At 40.0% G+C, this 21,191-nt stretch overlaps 1 protein-coding gene across 8 annotated transcripts in view; it reads right to left on the bottom strand.

Annotated features, from left to right (window-relative positions):
- Window positions 1-21,191, bottom strand: part of LOC143281953 (unconventional myosin-IXb-like) — a 139,531-nt gene that overhangs the window by 51,343 nt on the left and 66,997 nt on the right. For 6 of the 8 annotated variants that reach the window (XM_076587275.1, XM_076587270.1, XM_076587274.1 and 3 more), the window contains 11 exons: window positions 20,854-20,955; window positions 19,850-19,925; window positions 17,377-17,577; window positions 13,368-13,407; window positions 12,120-12,308; window positions 9,524-9,634; window positions 6,815-6,937; window positions 5,529-5,678; window positions 3,796-3,974; window positions 2,433-2,645; window positions 102-245 (listed from right to left, as the gene is read on the bottom strand). In XM_076587275.1, coding sequence (XP_076443390.1) covers window positions 102-245; window positions 2,433-2,645; window positions 3,796-3,974; window positions 5,529-5,678; window positions 6,815-6,937; window positions 9,524-9,634; window positions 12,120-12,308; window positions 13,368-13,407; window positions 17,377-17,577; window positions 19,850-19,925; window positions 20,854-20,955 — 1,528 coding nt within the window. The remainder of the gene's footprint in view (window positions 1-101; window positions 246-2,432; window positions 2,646-3,795; window positions 3,975-5,528; window positions 5,679-6,814; window positions 6,938-9,523; window positions 9,635-12,119; window positions 12,309-13,367; window positions 13,408-17,376; window positions 17,578-19,849; window positions 19,926-20,853; window positions 20,956-21,191) is intronic. The other 2 variants (XM_076587271.1, XM_076587277.1) reach the window with 2 other exon arrangements.

The following is a 21,191-nucleotide window of genomic DNA, read 5'->3' as shown; positions in this document are numbered from 1 at the left end:
TCCAAAACAGCTGCCCTCCCTCTCCTCTCAGACACTCATCCACCCCACCCCACCCCACCCTGTCCAATCCATGCACCCACACAGATCCACCACCCCCTCACCTGCCATCAGGCCGGGTGTGTTCAGCCTCCACCAGGTAGGCCTCCCTGCGGCTCTTCACGGTGAGCGAGCTGTCCGCTCCACCGGAGGCTGATGGGAAGGCCGAGGGCTCTGTGTCGGAGTCCTCCAGGATACCACTGCTCCTGCTGGCAGTCGGTCAGTCATGTATGGCTATGGCTTTTACAGTCATGTTGTGACTTGTTGTTTTTCAGCGCAATCAATTCATTACTCTATTTGGGGTGATAACTACCATTTAAATCATATCATTCTGATAAATCTTGGTTGTTTAAGAATTTTTTCAAAGTTTGTGGTAAAGGAGACATTGCAGTTGCCTCAGGCACACCACACCATGTTGCCGTTTTCTCTAGATCTGACTAGACCTACCAAGATCAAGAAAGGTCTGCCTTATGGATGCCGTGAATTTAATATTTTATTATGTTCATTCCAGTTAAATCAGTATCCACTTTAAAATACTCATAGGCAGTAAACATGTTGATGGCATAGTTGGTGTCATTCTAAGTGTTCTGTCCAGAATTTGAATTTTTCTTTTAACTGTGAGCAAGAAAATGATGTCATGCCATCTTTAAATCCAAACAAATGTTCAGGCAACTGACTGGGAAGAGCCCACAATAAATTTTCTGATTCGGAACCTTCACAAAATAAACTGTTCATGATCCAGAAATGCAGTTTAATCCAGAAGATTTACAAATTTTCATTGGTATAACGGAAAGATTTTTTTTTACTATATTTATTCAAAATTCAGTGTTGACAAACACAGTATTTCCAGAGAAAATGAAATTGTTAAAATTTACCATGGAGACACACATACACACACACACAGACAGATGAATAGACAGACGGACACACAGACAACCGAACATTGGGTTATTACAAAGGCTTACTTTGTTTACATAAGTGAGTCAAAAAACACATAGTGCATTGCGTGGTGTAATCCTGCTGCACTGAAATCACCAAAGTGTGTATAATGAAACTGTTGAAGATGATGAAGTTTCAATATAACCTTCAAGAGTTGAGAACAAAACAAAACAAAGGAACGAAAATGACTGCTCACTCTTCAAAGTCAGGAACAAAACAAAGGAACGAAAACAACTGCTCACTCTTCAATGTCAGGAACAAAACAAAGGAACGAAAATGACTGCTCATTATCCAATGTCAGGAACAAAACAAAGGAATGAAAACGACTGCTCACTCTTCAATGTCAGGAACAAAACAAAGGAACGAAAATGACTGCTCACTCTTCAATGTCAGGAACAAAACAAAGGAACGAAAATGACTGCTCACTCTTCAATGTCAGGAACAAAACAAAGGAACGAAAATGACTGCTCACTCTTCAATGTCAGGAACAAAACAAAGGAACGAAAATGACTGCTCATTATCCAATGTCAGGAACAAAACAAAGGAATGAAAACGACTGCTCACTATCCAATGTCAGGAACAAAACAAAGGAACGAAAATGACTGCTCATTATCCAATGTCAGGAACAAAACAAAGGAACGAAAACGACTGCTCACTCTTCAATGTCAGGAACAAAACAAAGGAACGAAAATGACTGCTCATTATCCAATGTCAGGAACAAAACAAAGGAACGAAAATGACTGCTCATTATCCAATGTCAGGAACAAAACAAAGGAATGAAAACGACTGCTCACTATCCAATGTCAGGAACAAAACAAAGGAACGAAAATGACTGCTCACTATCCAATGTCAGGAACAAAACAAAGGAACGAAAACGACTGCTCACTATCCAATGTCAGGAACAAAACAAAGGAACGAAAATGACTGCTCACTATCCAATGTCAGGAACAAAACAAAGGAATGAAAACGACTGCTCACTCTTCAATGTCAGGAACAAAACAAAGGAACGAAAATGACTGCTCACTCTTCAATGTCAGGAACAAAACAAAGGAACGAAAATGACTGCTCACTATCCAATGTCAGGAACAAAACAAAGGAACGAAAATGACTGCTCACTCTTCAATGTCAGGAACAAAACAAAGGAACGAAAATGACTGCTCACTCTTCAATGTCAGGAACAAAACAAAGGAACGAAAATGACTGCTCACTATCCAATGTCAGGAACAAAACAAAGGAACGAAAATGACTGCTCACTATCCAATGTCAGGAACAAAACAAAGGAACGAAAATGACTGCTCACTATCCAATGTCAGGAACAAAACAAAGGAACGAAAACGACTGCTCACTCTTCAATGTCAGGAACAAAACAAAACAAAGGAACAAAGATAACTGTTCACTCTTCAAAGTTGGGACACAACACAACAAAACGAAACACAGGAACGAAAACGGCTGCTCACTCTTCTGAGTCGGGTCGCAGACGTGGACTGAACTCTCCTCTGTCCTCCAGCTCCTCAGCACTGGACCCCTTCATCATCACCCCCTCATCACTCCCTGTGGACTGCAGCTCTTCCCGCAGGCGCCGCTGCCGAGTTCTCTCCTCTTCCTGCTCCAGGTGGCGCCGGTGCTGCTGTTCCTCCAACACCCGCTTCTCATTCAGAGCCAGCAGGAACCTGTCAAAAGGATGATTCAGTCACAATCACGTCATTTCTTCTTCTTGAACTGAAACCTGTCAAAAGGATGACTAGGTCACAATCACGTCATTTCTTCTTCTACTGAAACCTGTCAAAAGGATGACTCGGTCACAATCACGTCATTTCTTCTTCTTCAACTGAAACCTGTCAAAAGGATGACTCGGTCACAATCACGTCATTTCTTCTTCTTCAACTGAAACCTGTCAAAAGGATGACTAGGTCACAATCACGTCATTTCTTCTTCTACTGAAACCTGTCAAAAGGATGACTCGGTCACAATCACGTCATTTCTTCTTCTTCAACTGAAACCTGTCAAAAGGATGACTCGGTCACAATCACGTCATTTCTTCTTCTTCAACTGAAACCTGTCAAAAGGATGACTCGGTCACAGTCACGTCATTTCTTCTTGAACTGAAACCTGTCAAAAGGATGACTCGGTCACAATCACATCATTTCTTCTTCTTCAACTGAAACCTGTCAAAAGGATGACAAGGTCACAATCACGTCATTTCTTCTTCTTCAACTGAAACATGTCAAAAGGATGACTAGGTCACAATCACGTCATTTCTTCTTCAACTGAAACCTGTCAAAAGGATGACTAGGTCACAATCACGTCATTTCTTCTTCTTCAACTGAAACCTGTCAAAAGGATGACTCGGTCACAATCACGTCATTTCTTCTTCTTCAACTGAAACCTGTCAAAAGGATGACTCGGTCACAATCACGTCATTTCTTCTTCTTCAACTGAAACCTGTCAAAAGGATGACAAGGTCACAATCACGTCATTTCTTCTTCTTCAACTGAAACCTGTCAAAAGGATGATTGGTCACAATCACGTCATTTCTTCTTCTTCAACTGAAACCTGTCAAAAGGATGACTAGGTCACAATTGCAGAGTCATTTCTTCTTTTCTTTCTTTTTTTAAAATTTGTATAATCATGTGCTTTTCTTTCTTTCACTGGGCTGCAAATCCCTCAGGCAAGCATGTCTACACACATACACACACAGAGACTTACACACGCACACAATACACTATAAAACCACCCAGAAGAACAGCCAAAATCCACAGCACTTCACTCATTTCATGTCATCACACCTTACTGCACACTTCAGTCTCAAACAGCCAGTACCTGCGGCGTGTGAGGAAGGCTCGGAGAAGGCACTGCAGAAAGATGACGGCCTCACGATACGCTCGATACGCGCGTCGCACACGCCACCCTCGGTACACGCGCTGCACAGTGATGGCTGCGTCCTGCTCTGACTGCAGTCTGTGGAGGAGTCGCTGGGCCAGCCATCGACGTGCATGTTTCTGTCACCATGTGGAGAGATTGACACAGGGTAAGTCCAGATACAGAACTGTGCAATGCTTGTGTGTATATGTGTGCATGTGTGTGTGCTTTTGTGCATGTGCTTGTGTGTGTGTGTGTGTGTGTGTGTGTGTGTGTGTGTGTGTGTGTGTGTGTGTGTGTGTGTGTGTGTGGCTTATCCCCCACTCCTTTTTTTTCTAAAGCCAATGAAGAAAGCCCCACATTTCTTCTGTGGACTTGCATGCAACTAAGGCACACAAACAAACACACACAAAAAGAAAAAACAACCACCCACACACAGTTCTGACTGGATGTGAGCTGGTGCCAGAAGATTATTTCAATCCATGCATGCTCTGTTTGCATCTTTTGTTCGGACCCAGCGCAGTAATCTATGCACTTTAGAAAAACATGAATCTTACAGACAGACACGTGAATACACACTGACAAGTATGTATGTGTTCACACACACACACACACACCTGCATATACACATGCAGGCATGCACACACACACACACACACACACACACACACACACACACACACACACACACCTGCATATACACATGCAGGCATACACACACACACACACACACACACACACACACACACACACACACCTGCATATACACATGCAGGCATGCACACACACACACACACATGCATATACACATGCAGGCATGCACACACACACACACACACACACACATGCATATACACATGCAGGCATGCACACACACACACACACACACACACACACACACACACAGATAAAAAAAAACATCTATGCTTTTCACCCCCTGAACACACCAAAGACAAAATACAATCACACAAACACACACACACACACATACACCCCCACTCCCAACACACACACACACACACACACACACACAAAGCCACACACCCACCATTCACTGAATCCTGTTGTACGCAATATACAAGAGAACTAACAAAAGAAGAAGAAAAATCATTACACACACACACTTACTCCCACACCCACCCACCACATACACACAAACATACACTTGTGCATACCCCCACACACACTTACTCCCACACCCACCCACAACATACACACGTACACCACCCACACACTCACTCCAACACCCACCCATCACATACACAAACATACACACATACAACCCACACACACTCACTCCCCCACCCCACCCACTACATACACACATACACCCCCCCCCCCAACCCCCGCCTCCCAACCCCCTCCAATACCCACACACACCACATACACACTACACCCTCCGCACACTCACTCCCACATCCACCCACCACATGCAGACAAACATACACACGTACACTCCCTCCCTCCTACACCCCCCCCCACGCCCCCACAAACATACATGGACCCCCCCCGCCCCCCCCCCCACACACACACACAAATACACCACATACACACTACACCCTCCACACACTCACTCCCACACACACCCACTACATACACACAAACATGCACACGTACAGCACCCCCCCCCCCCACCCCCGTACCCTCTCCCCCCCCACACCCACACACACCACACAGTCCCCTGTCAGTCCTACCTGCAGGTTGAGGGTGGCCACCTGAAGCTGCAGGAAGTAGCGGCGCTGCAGTCTGGACTTGAACCACCGCTGGATGAAGACCACACGCCGCATGATGGCTGTGTGCAGTGCCTCGTCCAGCAACAGCTTCTCACTCTCCCGCAGAAACACCTGTCAGCACGTCACAACACACAGTAAAACACCTGTCAGCACATCACAACACACAGTAAAACACCTGTCAGCGCATCACAACACACAGTAAAACACCTGTCAGTGCATCACAACACACAGTAAAACACCTGTCAGCACATCACAACGCACACACCTGTCAGCGGATCACACAGTAAAACATCTGTCAGCACAGCACAACACACAGTAAAACACCTGTCAGCACAGCGCAACACACAGTAAAAGGTTGCACAATATGAGGCTTCTGCTATGAATTTGAAAATTTGGCCAGACCCACCTACATGAAGAAAGTAAAAACATAAATAATTAAAAAATCATACACAAGTACATCAGGAGTGCATAGATACAAACAAAAGAAAATACAAGCAATGGAAGTCCCTTCCAGAAAATACAATAAACAAACAAACACATGAAAGCAAGAATAAGAACAGAAAAGAAAATATTTATTTAAAAAAAACAACAACACATAAACTCAGTACTCAACAGTAACTGCCCCATGAAAATATACACAAGCTCAAAATACAGAGAAAAGTAAAACCTTCACAACTGTATGTTCTACCTCTCCCTATGACTCACTCCAAGCACACAAAGAAAGGCTCAAACCTTTCTCATCTGAACAGCAGACCTCTCGACTCATATCAGTCATCCCTGCCAAGTGACCACAGTTCAGACAATCACATGCCATTACGTACAGAACAGAGCACATGGTCTGTTCCAGCCTAGCTTAGTGAGGCCTGGCAAGCTTTCTGGCTTGGCTGAGAGAGCAGTTCTCGTACAGGCTTACACGTTGCAGAAAAAATGCAAGACAACCTACATAGCTTTTACGGTTTCTGCAAGCTAGACCACCATTATCCCAAATGAAGGCATTATTTTCTGTCCATTTCCAAAGCCACAAGCAAGGCTAGAAGATGCTAAAATGTGGATAAAGCCATGTGGACGACCCCACATTTAAATGAAACCATATGTTATTTTCTCTTCGCCTGCCATTCGTAGGGCCAGTGCTTAGCGCCTCAACTGGAGAGGTCTGTCGTCCAATGTCATTATCTAAACACTAGCCACCATTGACAATCCTAGCACTGGTCACCATGTACCAGTCGATATGAGTCCCCCTGACTGACCTTTGTCTTGCCAATCTGGCAGTTGTCCATGTTGAGTTTCATGGACAACAGAAATGACTGCACATCAGCTCGCGACCTTTTCATCCCATGGGGCAGCAGGATCTGGTAGAGCTGAATGAACTCCTGAAATATCATATGAACACACTCACGTCAACATAGGTGGTCCTGAAATATCACATGAACACACGTGAACATAGGTAGTCCTGAAATATCACATGAACACACTCACATCAACATAGGTAGTCCTGAAATATCACATGAACACACTCACGTCAACATAGGTAGTCCTGAAATATCACATGAACACACTCACGTCAACATAGGTAGTCCTGAAATATCACATGAACACACTCACGTCAACATTGGTAGTCCTGAAATATCACATAAACACACTCACGTGAACATAGGTAGTCCTAAAATATCACATAAATACACACATGTGAACATAGGTAGCCCTGAAATATCACATAAATACACTCACGTCAACATAGGTGGTCCTGAAATATCACATGAACACACTCACGTCAACATAGGTGGTCCTGAAATATCACATGAACACACTCACGTCAACACAGGTGGTCCTGAAATATCACATAAACACTCTCATGTGAACATAGGTAGTCCTGAAATATCACGAAAATACACACGTCAACATAGGTAGTCCTGAAATATCACATAAATACACACATGAATACAAGTACTCCTGAAATATCACAAAAACCCACACTGGTACTCCTAAAAGATATCATGAACACACACGTCAACACAGATACTCCTGAAATATCACATTAACACGTGTGATCACTGATACTCCTGAAATAGCATATATAAACATATATACATGAAAAAAATGCTCCTGAAATATCACATTCACATAGATATGAACACAGTTTCTCCTGAAATATCACATGTAAACACAAGTGAACATATGTACTTCTGAAATATGAAACACACATAAGAACACAGATACTACTGAAATATCACATAAAACATGTGAACACAGGTAGTCCTGAAATATCACATAACACACACAAGAACACTGACACTCCTGAAATATCACACAAACAATCCTGAAATATCAAATAACACACACAAGAACATGAGTACACCTGGAATATCATGTAAACAAACACACAAACACAAGTACTCCTGAAATACTACATAAATACACACATGAACACAGATACTCCTGAAATAACACTTAAACACATATGTGACACAGGTACTCCTGAAACATCACAAACACACACATGAACACAGGTACCCCTGCAATATCATGTAGACGCACATGTGAACATATCAATACATACGTGAATGCAGTTTCATATGTAAAGACATCTCCATCCCCAAAAACAAGCAGCACACACACCCTCACAACAAACCCCACAATGTGTTCACTCACATATCTACTCACTCACTCCGACACACACACACACAAGGCTGCAGACTGAAAAAAGACTGAAGATATTTTGTGAATGAACTCTTGAAATGACATTTACCGCAACAGAGTCTACTATGACTTGCACAAACTCCTTGAAATGACAACAAAAATATTACAGACAAAACTTACACTGTCAACAATCATCAGAGACAGATGCAAAAAGAACAGATTGGATGTGTGGAGAAAGAGAGAGAGTGAGAAAGGAAAGAGATCAGAATCAGACATAAAGAAGTGTCACAACTTCCTGATAAAACATACTGGATTACATCAATGAAAGGCTGTCACCTCACTGAGATGAGACAGCTTACAGGTCAGGATTTCAGCCAACCCTCTGTATCTGGACTGCCTCTTGAGACTTCATTACTTTTATTCAGCCAAGTCAATCACACCACTGATACGTATACAAAAAGTAGTAACTACATTTCAAATGCATGCCACACTGATCTCATTTCACCAAGATTCAGCTGTCAAGGAGTTAAGGGGGGACACGGCAGTGCAACAGAGACCAAAATGATGATTTTTCATGATTTGGGTTTTTGATGGATTTTGATTCTTGAACATCTCTTCTATCATATGCATAAGCTTTTCCACTGTAAAGATGTCTCTGACAATGAAAAAATTGCCAATAAAGATTGCTTGCTGAATCACGAAAGTGTTTAATTACAATTTTTTGTTCATTTTTGTCGCAAGTCGTCAAGTTTCTGGCCCTGACAACATACCTTGGACTTGCTCAATGATGAGAAAACCTACAACCATGAGGCTTTGCATGATTGTTTTATGACATGTTATTGAAGTTTTATCACGAATATGTATGAAAATATTCTCTGGGTTTTCATTCATAGCAGTTCCAATCTTTTTACCCATTGTAAATTTTGAGGATTTCACAATACCCAAAATTTCAAAGTACAGTAATTGAAGAATCAATACAATCTCAAGTGAAAAAGAAGATAATGTCATTGTGTATCAAGTCCACATAACAAAAAGTGTCTGCATGCACCACATGGACCACAAACCCGATTTGTCTGATACATTGTTTGACAGCTATTTTGATTGTTTCCATAGCAACGGGTATTCACAGAAATCTAAGAACACTTTTTTTGGGATCCACAAGTGATGATACACCTAGAAGACAAAAAAACAAGAGATATAGTCGGAGAGAAAAAAAGTGATTATTTGACTGTAGTGTCTGGCCTTAAAAACTGCCCCCCAAAAAGACAAACAAGTTTAAGTTGTTTTTTTCTTAAATGAAAACGACAAAGAAAGTAGACCTCAAACAGCAGCCTGTAGTTGTAGCCGGACTGTCGGATCTTGACAGTGGCCAACATTCCTGTGTAACGAAGCTGTCTCAGCACAATCTCATCGTCGAACTGACATGGGGCCTGTAACAGTAAATCATCATTGGCGTGACTGCAGTGTGTTGGTAGAGAGTGAAACTCCTCTGTGTGTGTGGTGTGTGTGTGTGTGTGTGTGTGTGTGTGTGTGTGTGTGTGTGTGTGTGTTGTGTATTTCTGTGTCTTTGTGCGTATGTGTGCACAAGCATTCAAACACAAACTGTTCTTTCTTTTGAAATAATCATTTCACTATTAACCAACTCTTTCCCAATTTTCACATGCTAATGATTTTCCTCATTTATTAGCATATTCAGTTATTTTTTTGTTCTTTTACTTCCTGTTTGAACTGTTCTTTCCCTGTCTTGTTTGTACATTCAACCATACTTGAATTTGTCCATATTTTTCCATTCATACAGTCTGTCAATGCACATGATGGGAATTCACCTGAATATCATTTCCTTGCCCATTCCTCTATTTTGTCTTTTCTTCTTTCTTTCTTTTTTCCACTTAAAGATCTAAACCATGATTCTCAACTTTGCAGAGTCGTGTCAAATTGCTTTGAAATGCAAAATCAAACATGCTTTAAAATCATCAAAAATGTACGACACAACACACACTCATGCTGTCTTTCTCTCTCTGTGACATTACAAGAAGGTACCATAAAACTCCTGAAGCTGGAAAAAGTTTGCGTAATGTAAGACGCAATCGCATCTAATCTGAAGCTCATAAAAGCATTTCTTCAATGAGTTTATTGCAGTGTTAAAGTGTGTGTCCACTCATATCATCTGAGAGAAAGTGACTTAAAAAATAAATTAGATAAAAACATAATTTGTATTTGTTACCAGCATACATCTAACAAGGATGCTCCAAGACATATCTAAGTGTTTTTGCACTGGAAAACAGCCTGTCTGGGACCTTTGCTTCTCAATTCTTTTAATGCTAACTTCTCTGATAGTGATCTCCACAATGTGGTTGTTTATGATGTTGAAAACTAAAATGCTTTGCCTTCTCATAATCCTAGTGCTTTGTTTTCTCATAGTGCTAATCTATTTGGAAGTGATCGAGTCAAGTTTATGATCTCTCAAGAGAAATTAATATGCAGTTGTATTGCTCTTATTCCCAAACAGAATTCATACACACTAAAGAGACATGGAAATGTATGATTATTCAAAACAGTCAAATAAAGTTACGGTGACACATCTAAGAACATTTTACATATTCAGGAACATTAAGCAGGTATTAAAGGACAATCAACTTAAAAAAATTATTAAAAAAACACAAAAACACATAAGAACAGTTAAGCTAAACTTCATCAAAAGCAATTAAAAATTATCTCTCTTGTGATTTCAACAATACTAGCCCTTTCTATGATGAAACATGAAGTGTGTTTTGTCCTTTCGAAATTGTTTCTTTTCTTATTGCTGACCTATCTGACAGTGATCTCTACCCCAATAACACTACCCCATTCTGTGTTGAAGCGTAAAGTGTGTTTTTTCCTTCAAAACTGTTTCTTACTGCTGACCTATTTGGTAGAGGTCACCACAATACTATTCCACTCTGTGCTGAAAAGTAAAGTGAAGAGTGTTTCATCCTTTCAAATTTGTTTTCTCTTGACATGTCAAACTCTGCACACAAGCAATTGCTCTAGGACAGAATTTCATTTTATAAAAACCATTTCCACCTTCCCACAAATGCATCAACAGCTAGCAAAAGGAACTGACTGCAACAGTATTTCCGGCTGTGTCCACATGTTTTTTGTTTTGTTTTGTTTTGTATTTCTTTTTATCACAACAGATTTCTCTGTGTGAAATTCGGGCTGCTCTCCCCAGGGAGAGCGCGTCACTACACTACAGCGCCACCCATTTTTTTTGTATTTTTCCTGCGTGCAGTTTTATTTGTTTTTCCTATTGACGTGGATTTTTCTACAGAATTTTGCCAGGAACAACCCTTTTGTTGCCGTGGGTTCTTTTACGTGCGCTAAGTGCGTGCTGCACACGGGACCTCGGTTTATCGTCTCATCCGAATGACTAGCGTCCAGACACCACTCAAGGTCTAGTGGAGGGGGAGAAAATATCGGCGGCTGAGCCGTGATTCGAACCAGCGCGCTCAGATTCTCTCGATTCCTAGGCAGACGTGTTACCTCTAGGCCAATTCAGACTGAAAACTGGTCAATTTAAGTATACTTTCTGCGGTTTTTTCGCATCAATATCACAGGGAAACCTGCCCAGACAGCAAACTCCCAAGAATTAAATGTGTAAATGCTGACCTGTTTGGTAGAGATCCCCACCATACTGTCCCTTTCTGTGATGAAAAATAAAGCAGACTTGTCGATTTTATCTATCAGTCACCTTGTCAGCGTTGGACTTGATGCAGAATATGAAGTCGATACTGTCCCTTTGTGTGATGAAAAATAAAGCAGACTTGTTGTTTTTATCTATCAGTCACCTTGTTGGACTTGATGCAGAATATGAAGTCGATACTGTCCCTTTGTGTGATGAAAATTAAAGCAGACTTGTTTTTATCTAACAATCACCTTGTCAGCGTTGGACTTGATGCAGCGAATGAAGTATGGGTTGGCGTGGTTGAGGGTGGTCATGAGGCGTGACAGGGACCACTGGAACTGGGCACTGACGCTGGGTGGCTGCTTCTTGCTGGACATACGTACCCCCCCCAGCATGCTGCCCCCAGCCAGGGCCTTCAGGGCCTTCACGTCACGCAAACTCTGCCAGAACAAACACTCATTTTCAGTTTCAGTTTCAGAAAAGCAGAGATGCCAACCCCTGTCAAGAATTTGAAGGAACAATCAGGAAATTTAGTAGGAACATTTTGAATTTGGTAGGAACACTCGAACTGTGAGCAAATGGGCACAGATGCTGTTTGACCGGGACACAACTTGATTTAGCCACGTTCTCTCTTGTTTGGGGCAAATGATGAAGCTGACTGGTCCACTCAATGCTGTTTCAGTGTAAACACACATGCAGTTAGCTGAGCATCATTACATGAGATCAAGTTCTCGTGCTCGATAAGTCTAGCGCGTCTGGGTTATGCTACGACACGAAAGCATGTGACCATGCTATGTAGCTGGAAAATGAATTTGTCGGAACAATTCTGATGCTGTCATAACGGCGGAACAAACTGCAATCAAGTGTAACAAAAGATGGCAAAATCGTAACAGATGGCATCTCAGGGAAAGTGCAAAAGCATGCAGAATGATCCATATATGCTACACCACATGTGCTAAATTTTTTTTTTTTTTCCTTTTTAAAGAAAAAAAAAGTAGTTGGCTAACCTTCACATAAACCAAACATGCTGATCAGGCTTTGACAGCATTCCCAAGGTTTGTTTTAAAAAAATAAAAAATCAAATAAAAAATAAATGAATGAATATATGAGTAAATAAATATATAAATTCTATTTTTTTTAAATACAAATTACATTATGCAATTCAATACAAAAACAAAAACTATATATTGTAATAAACTGGGAAACTAGTTTATAACGAGTTGAAAAAGTAAAAGAAATAACGCTGAAGTTGTTCCAAATTAGAAAATGGTTATAAACAAAACCCTTAGGAAAAAAAATGTGTACAACAAACAGTAACAAGTGCACTTCTGCATAAAAGAGAAACATTCAGCTTACGGTTATGTAAATGTTCTCAGCTGTTTCGGGAGGATTTAGAGAACATTTTCATGTAAATTTTCTCAGTTGTTTTGGGAGGATATGGAGAGCATTTTCAAGAAAAAGTGTGAAATTTGCAACTTCAACACAATACAGCTACTCACCAAGGCTGGTCCTGGCCGGGTCCTGAGTGATTTCTTCTTCCTGAAAAACAATTCAACACACTATAACCCATCCCATTTTCTTGACAATGGCACACTATTAGCGACTGCACACATCTGTATAATATTTTACAACAGTTTACCACTAGCATGTGTACACATTTGTATAACATAATTTTCTGTCCTTTAATTTTTCTTTTTCAATTTGTTTTTAATAAACAGCTGTCCATTACACCGATTTGTATAAAAAATAAAGTTAAATTTTTTTTTTTTTTTTAAACAGAAGCATCAGCTGTCTTTTTTTTATACTGAACAAAAAAGGCCTAGGTAATCAGATAAATCAAGACAGTTTCTACTAAATACTTATGAAAATCAATCAATTACACACACACACACACACACACACACACACACACACACACACACACACACACACACAGTACAGTAGGTGTAGGGAAAGTTGAACAGAACTCGGTAACGCATTAAGTAATTTCTTTATCCAAACATTAAACATTTTATGACAGACCAAGGAAATGAGCATTTATTTAAAACTTATGCACACTCATATACGGCAGAACAAAAATTCAGTCAGATAAATCACAAAGAGGGAGAGACTGAGAAACAGTCAGAGAAAAGGAGGGATGGAGGGACGGACACACACACACACACACACACACACATGCACACACACTCTCTCTCTCACACACACACACACACACACACGCACACACACTCGCATGCACGCACGCACACACACACACACACACACGCACACACACACACACACACACACACACACACACAGAGTCTAGAAAAAGAGACAGATATAAACAGTGAAACAGAGACAGAAGAAACAGAAAGAGGAAAAAGAGAAAGAGGCACCAAGAGAAGCATCCCCTAAACATGACAAAATGAAATGACAAAGAAAAATACAGAACTAAAAAAACAAACAAACAAAGACACAAAGAAAAGAACGAGGAAGAAATCAACAAAATGAAGAAAGAAAGGGCAAATAAAAGAACAGGAAAAATACAGGAGAAAGAAAGGAACCAGGAAAGAGAGAAGGAGAAAATAAACAAATGAATAAGAAAAAAGAAGAAATAAACAAAGAACAAAAGAAGAGAATCAGAAATAAAGAAAGGAATAATAAAGAAAGAAGTAGAAATTAACAAAAAAATAAGAAAGAGAGAATGAAAGACAAACAAACAAATAAGACAAGGGAGACGATTAAATCAACAAAGGAATATGACAAGAAAGAAGGAGAAATAAAGAAAAAATGAACAAGAAAAGAGAGAAGAAGAAAAAACAAATAAGACAAGGGAGACGATTAAATCAACAAAGGAATATGACAAGAAAGAAGGAGAAATAAAGAAAAAATGAACAAGAAAAGAGAGAAGAAGAAAAAACAAATAAGACAAGGGAGAAGGAGAAATGAAATAGAAGAAAGAGGAGGAGAAATAAAACGAAGGAATAGCAAATGCAAATGTGGAGAATTTTCGCTACAGTTGGCTGATTTCCCACCTTTTTTTTTTTTTTTTAAATAAATTTTTTCTTTCTCATATAATTTCTTTCTTAAGCTTCTGTATTCTTGTCCATGTCATGTTGTATATGTATATTTTCTCTTGCGTCTGTGATTAAATTAAAAGGTTTTTTTTTGTTTGTTTTTTTAAAGAAGAGACAATTATCAAGAATAATGGGGTAAAAAAACAACAAAATAAAATAAAACCAAACAAAATAATCAAGACCCAACTATAACAAGAAAGTCATAACAACATCCTGTATCTTACAACAAAGTCTGTTAAGCAATCTTCCAAGAAATCTACAGGGTTCACAAAAAAAGTTAACAAGCACTTTGTCAAAGCAGGTAAAGTGTTAAAGCAATCGAGAGACGATATAAAGTATGCACACTGCCTTTGGTCTACCACTGGTTTCAAGCACACTGACACCATAACCAGCTTGATATTGCATCTGAAAATGGATGTTTTAATCCAAATATTGCAGTTATTCAGTGGTTTATAAATGACAGCTGGTGGTTTTCACTAAAAAGAAAATGGATGTTTTAATCCAAAAATTGCAAGTATACAGTGGTTTATAAATGATAGCTGTGGGTTTTCATTAAAAAAGAAAATGGATGTTTTAATCCAAAAATTGCAAGTATACAGTGGTTTATAAATGATAGCTGTGAGTTTTCATTAAAGCAAAATGGATGTTTTCATCCAAAAATTGCAAGTATTCAGTGGTTTATAAATGATAGCTGTGAGTTTTCATTAAAAGAAAATGGATGTTTTAATCCAAAAATTGCAGTTATACAGTGGTTTATAAATGATAGCTGGTGGTTTTCACTAAAAAGAAAATGGATGTTTTAATCCAAAAATTGCAAGTATTCAGTGGTTTATAAATGATAGCTGTGAGTTTTCACTAAAAGAAAATGGATGTTTTAATCCAAAAATTGCAGTTATACAGTGGTTTATAAATGATAGCTGGTGGTTTTCACTAAAAAGAAAATGGATGTTTTAATCCAAAAATTGCAAGTATTCAGTGGTTTATAAATGATAGCTGTGAGTTTTCACTAAAAAGAAAATGGATGTTTTAATCCAAAAATTGCAAGTATTCAGTGGTTTATAAATGATAGCTGTGAGTTTTCACTAAAAAGAAAATGGATGTTTTAATCCAAAAATTGCAAGTATTCAGTGGTTTATAAATGATAGCTGTGGGTTTTCTTCTTCTTCTTCTGCGTTCATGGGCTGCAACTCCCACGTTCACTCGTATATAAGCGAGTGGGCTTTTACGTGCATGACCGTTTTTAACCCGCCATATAGGCAGCCGTACTCCGCTTTCGGGGGTGTGCATGCTGGTATGTTCTTGTTTCCATAACCCACCGAACGCCGACATGGATTACAGGATCTTTAACGTGCGTATTTGATCTTCTGCTTGCGTATACACACGAAGGGGGTTCAGGCACTAGCAGGTCTGCACATATGTTGACCTGGGAGATCGTAAAAATCTCCACCCTTTACCCACCAGACGCCGTCACCGTGATTCGAACCCCGGACCCTCAGATTGAAAGTCCAACGCTTTAACCACTCGGCTATTGCTCCCGTCACTGCTGTGGGTTTTCAGTAGAAAAGAAAACGGAAGTGCAGGTAGACGAAAGCAACTCCAGATAGGAGTGGTGCTCATTACACTGGCTGCATTCACCAATATGTGCCGAAAATTCAGAACCGCTTCACACAGAGAAATCTGTTGTGATCAAAAGAAATACAAATACAAATACAAAGCATGCGCCCAAGAAGAAAACTAAGTTCCCAAATGGTCCGTAACTTTATGTGAACCCTGTATGATGGAAAGTACTCTCCGGTAAGTACAGAGGAAATATAAAAATGTTATCCTACAAAAGAGAGAGAGCACACAAAACAAAGAAAGGTATAATATGTGACAGGCTGATAAACCTTCACAAAAAACAACAACTACCAATACAAAATTAGAAGGAAAAAAAAGTGTAAAATCCATTGAGAAATAGAAAAAAATTTAAACCCACTGTTATTTCTGCTGAATCTAAACCCACTTATTTCTGCTCTTGGTACATCTGCTGTTATTGCTACACTATCAACTACAGCTTCTTCTCCAAGGACCATGTGTCTGCTGCAATTTCCTGGGTGGTCTAACCCATGTGGAAGAGATCATACAGGTATAATCTAGGTAAGCAGTTGTTGGGTTCGCTTGAAAATACCAAGCACGAATCCCTGGACTGACTGAACACTCAAGTGGGGTGGGGGAGGATGGACGAAAGAAAGACCATGCCTTGAAGATCCCTTCCACAAAAACTGGCACCCAAAAAACATGTGACAAGAAGAAAAGTTAACGAACTAAAAAAAATAAAATAAAATAATAAAGTAAAAAAAAAAATAAAAAAAAAATAAAAGGAAACATAAGAAAGAAAAAAAAATCCAGGCACTGCCATTCATCATGCCACTCCCCCCACCCCAGCCCCCCTTCCCCCTCAGACACCAACATGAGCAGCTGACGAGCACGGCGAATCACTTGGGCATCGGAGGGCGGCAGGTTCGATTCCATGCTGCTGTACATCATCAGCTCCTCATGGAGGTCGTGTCGCCGAGAACACACAAGGTCAAGGTCACTGCCATCCATGGTGAACTTCTCTGTCTCATTCAGGCTGGCCAGGGCGGAGGCGGCCAGGCTTCGCTCCCTTTGCCTGGTGGAGGGTGGGGTGGGGGGTGGAGAGAGGGTGGGAGCAGTGTGGAAGAAGCAAGACAACATGTCAAAGAAAGTGGACACACGTTTCTCCCTCACAGACACGGGAGTGGGGGCAAGATGTTGGGATGGGAAGGTGGGCGGGCGGGGGGGAGAAGAGAGGTAAGGGGGGAAAACAAAGCAAAGCTTGTGGGGTTAAATACACATCTATATATATCACAACATGTTAGTAGTACATGATACATGTGTTTATGTTCTACCATTTACCACTCTACCACCACCAATGAATGCCTCTCATTGTAAGAAAGCAGCTAAAGTCAAAGAACCTTTTTTTCTTCCGCACACACCCCTTAAAATCACTGTATGTTTAGGGCAAAGAAAGAAAAACAGCTCATTTTCGTTTTTGTCACATCACAAATGAACAAGGAACACTTGCAGTTACACGATGACTGACATACTAATATTCATCAAGCAACTGTGTACAATAATTCCCAGCCAACAAAATATGAGAAGATCTCAATGAATACTCCAAAGATCCTTTCTGTTTTTACATAAGGAAGAAACCAAAAATCGATGAAAATAAAAATAAAGACCTGAAGCCAAAGCACACTGATCTTGTTTAATATCCTTATACAACCCAGACATAAATAGTGAAGTTATTTCAAGAAATAAACCAGACACTTTGTGCCTTGAAAAAATTCCCTTCAAGGTTATTATGTCATGAATTAAATACAGTCTCATGTTCAGCTGTCTTTAGCAAACCAATGACAGGCATTCATTTGTCATTAAGTGATAATCTGAATACACATGTGAAGAAAGTGAGAAAGAAATGACTTCTAAAAACAATAAGCATGAAATAAGCAATAAAATGGTACAAAGGATATGCGCGCGTGCGCGCGCACACACACACACACACACACACACAACCAACTTGTTACAGATTATTTGTCTTTAACCATTCATTTACCTTTCATCCATGCCAAGAAATACTGACGACATCACTCTAATCTTCAATTCCTAGCGTGACATATTCTATGATATATGAGTTGAAATTTTCATATCAAACACAGCTTCTTTCATAGGAACTCATTCCTTACATTCCTAAACACACACACACACACACACACACACAAGCTCACACACACACACACAAACACACATGCACGCTCGCATGTGCACACACACACACACACACACACACACTCACGTGCATACACTCATGCGCGTACACACACACACACAGAGGACACCTGCAAACAAGTTCTTTAAGACACAGTTACACTGACTGGCATGTGATCAGACTGAAATAACTACTATGATCAGAAAGAAAACACCACAACCAGATACGCTAAGCAGGAGAAGAAAAAAAAAAAAAAAAAACCCAGCAAAGCCACACCCAGTACATGACAAAAGTAAAGTCAACAAAAGTAAACACCCCGTCACTATCAGATCACACTTCTGACAAAGTGGCAAGAGCTCCAGAAATCAAACAGACCATATTTTTCAATTTAACACCCTGACTGCTGGCAACAAGAAAAGGACTATCACCTCACCGAGAAAAGACAGATTACAGGTTAGGATGTCTGACACCATTCCTTGTCTGGATATCTTCCTTACCTTTCATCAGCAAAATCAGTTACAATATTAAACAGTATACAATAGGTAGAAACTTGTGGCTAAATCTGATGCCACACTGATTTTTCACCAAGTTTCAGCAGTAGAGGGGTTAATCTGTACCAGCTACTACTGCCGTGAGGAACACTGTTCCTAGGAACATCATAAGTAAAAGTGGGGATAAAAAAAAAAGTAATAATAACAAAACTACTCCAACTGGCTGTCTTGCAGAGTTCACTCAGCACTGTTATCCTGGTTTATTTAGTTATTTATTTAAACCAGTTAAATTTCTTCATGCCTACACATCACTCATACCATCAACTTGCTGGTTTATCAGAAAGAAAAAATCAATCTATTACCTGTTGATTTATCTATTTGTTTATCTATTCATCTATCTATCTATCTATTACATATTCACTTATTTAGTTACCTTCCTCCAGACACTGAACACTACACAAATCTACAGTGCAAAATAGCGAGGATCAACACCAGACCAGAATAGCTGGCTAAACACAGTGCGGCAAACAGACACCAGTGACACACATCCGTCCACAACAAACATGTTTATACATATTACAGCAGATAAGCAAAACTGGAGAACTGGCTGTGATAAGGGAGATGAGCACAGAGGGGAAAAAGAGAAGACAGCCGTCACGTACTTGATCAACTTTTCACTGATGACCGACTCGTGACGGTGGGAATCAGACTTTCGTTTCCTGGCCTTTGCTTCTGCACCTTTAACAGGACAGAAATCACCTCATGCTGATCAATACAATATGTGTGGACATACATGCACTCCCAAACACACACACACACACACACACACACACACACACACACGCAGAGGCGCACACACACACACACACTTTTTTTTTGTTTTACGAAAATTTTACAAATTGCCCAAATATATTATTATCTTGAACTAATCTATTTGTTCATCTTACCCTTCCTGTGAAGGCCTTTCTCCATCACAATATCAACAAATTGGAAAAAAAGGGAGAACAGATGAAGATAGAATCAACACACCTAAAGTTGTGTGATTGTCTGTCACACACGTGTTGGAACAGGTCAAAATGCAGTGATACGACAAAAGGAGAAATGCCAATGTAATAAATGTACATGAACAGACTGTCCTTCGAATAACTGGGTGAGAAGTCCTGTGCACATAATCACTCTCACTCACTCACTCTCTCCGAAGCATTTAACCACAGAAAAAGAGGAAAAGAGAAAACGTTATCAGTTTGAACAAGCTCTTTGTTTATGGACAGAATTGGAAAGGCAACGTCACATCAATACACTGTATTGCTTAACATTTTTACCTGACAAATCACTGTCAAGCGGTCGTTTCTTATGTTACTAATTTTAAAACAACAATGACCAACTAAAAGTGACTGCCATTATCACTGCTTACATTGCAGACAGAAAAAAGATCATTGCTGACTTATATGTTTAGCTTTTTTTTTTTTTGCCTTTTTTTTTTTTACATCGTTTGTTGTTTGACTGTTAATCCATCCTGGAATAATAGCCAAACAGGCTATTGTTAATAAAGAATGTTCATTTCATTTCACTTCTTTCTCTCTCTCTCTACCCCCTCCCACACACACACGCACGCACACACACACGCACACGCACGCACGCACGCACGCACACACACACAACGTACCCCCTGTAGTTCTGTATCTCCGTCCAGCACTGATGAAGGCAAAAAAGCACTGGAAGAATGTTCGAACCACCGACCATCTCAGCACTGCCACTGGATCAATCCCTGAAAAACACAACACCCAGTTTGTGTTATGCACTGTGGAACACTTGGCTCAAACTGAAATACTCACCAGGTGCACATGTATAGCTTACTGGCATCCATCAAGATAACCAAATACACATACATCACAAAAAATTAATGAGCACTTTATGAAAGCCTGTATGTTCATATAAGATTTTTTTTTTTTAATCAAGAGATAAACTAAATAATCCAGGATGCATATGGTCTACCACTGGCCT

This window comes from Babylonia areolata, chromosome 5 (assembly GCF_041734735.1).
Source record: "Babylonia areolata isolate BAREFJ2019XMU chromosome 5, ASM4173473v1, whole genome shotgun sequence".
In the NCBI taxonomy this organism is placed as follows: Eukaryota; Metazoa; Mollusca; class Gastropoda; order Neogastropoda; family Buccinidae; genus Babylonia; species Babylonia areolata.
Note: the sequence above shows the minus strand (reverse complement) of the source record. Positions and strands in the feature narration are given on the sequence as shown.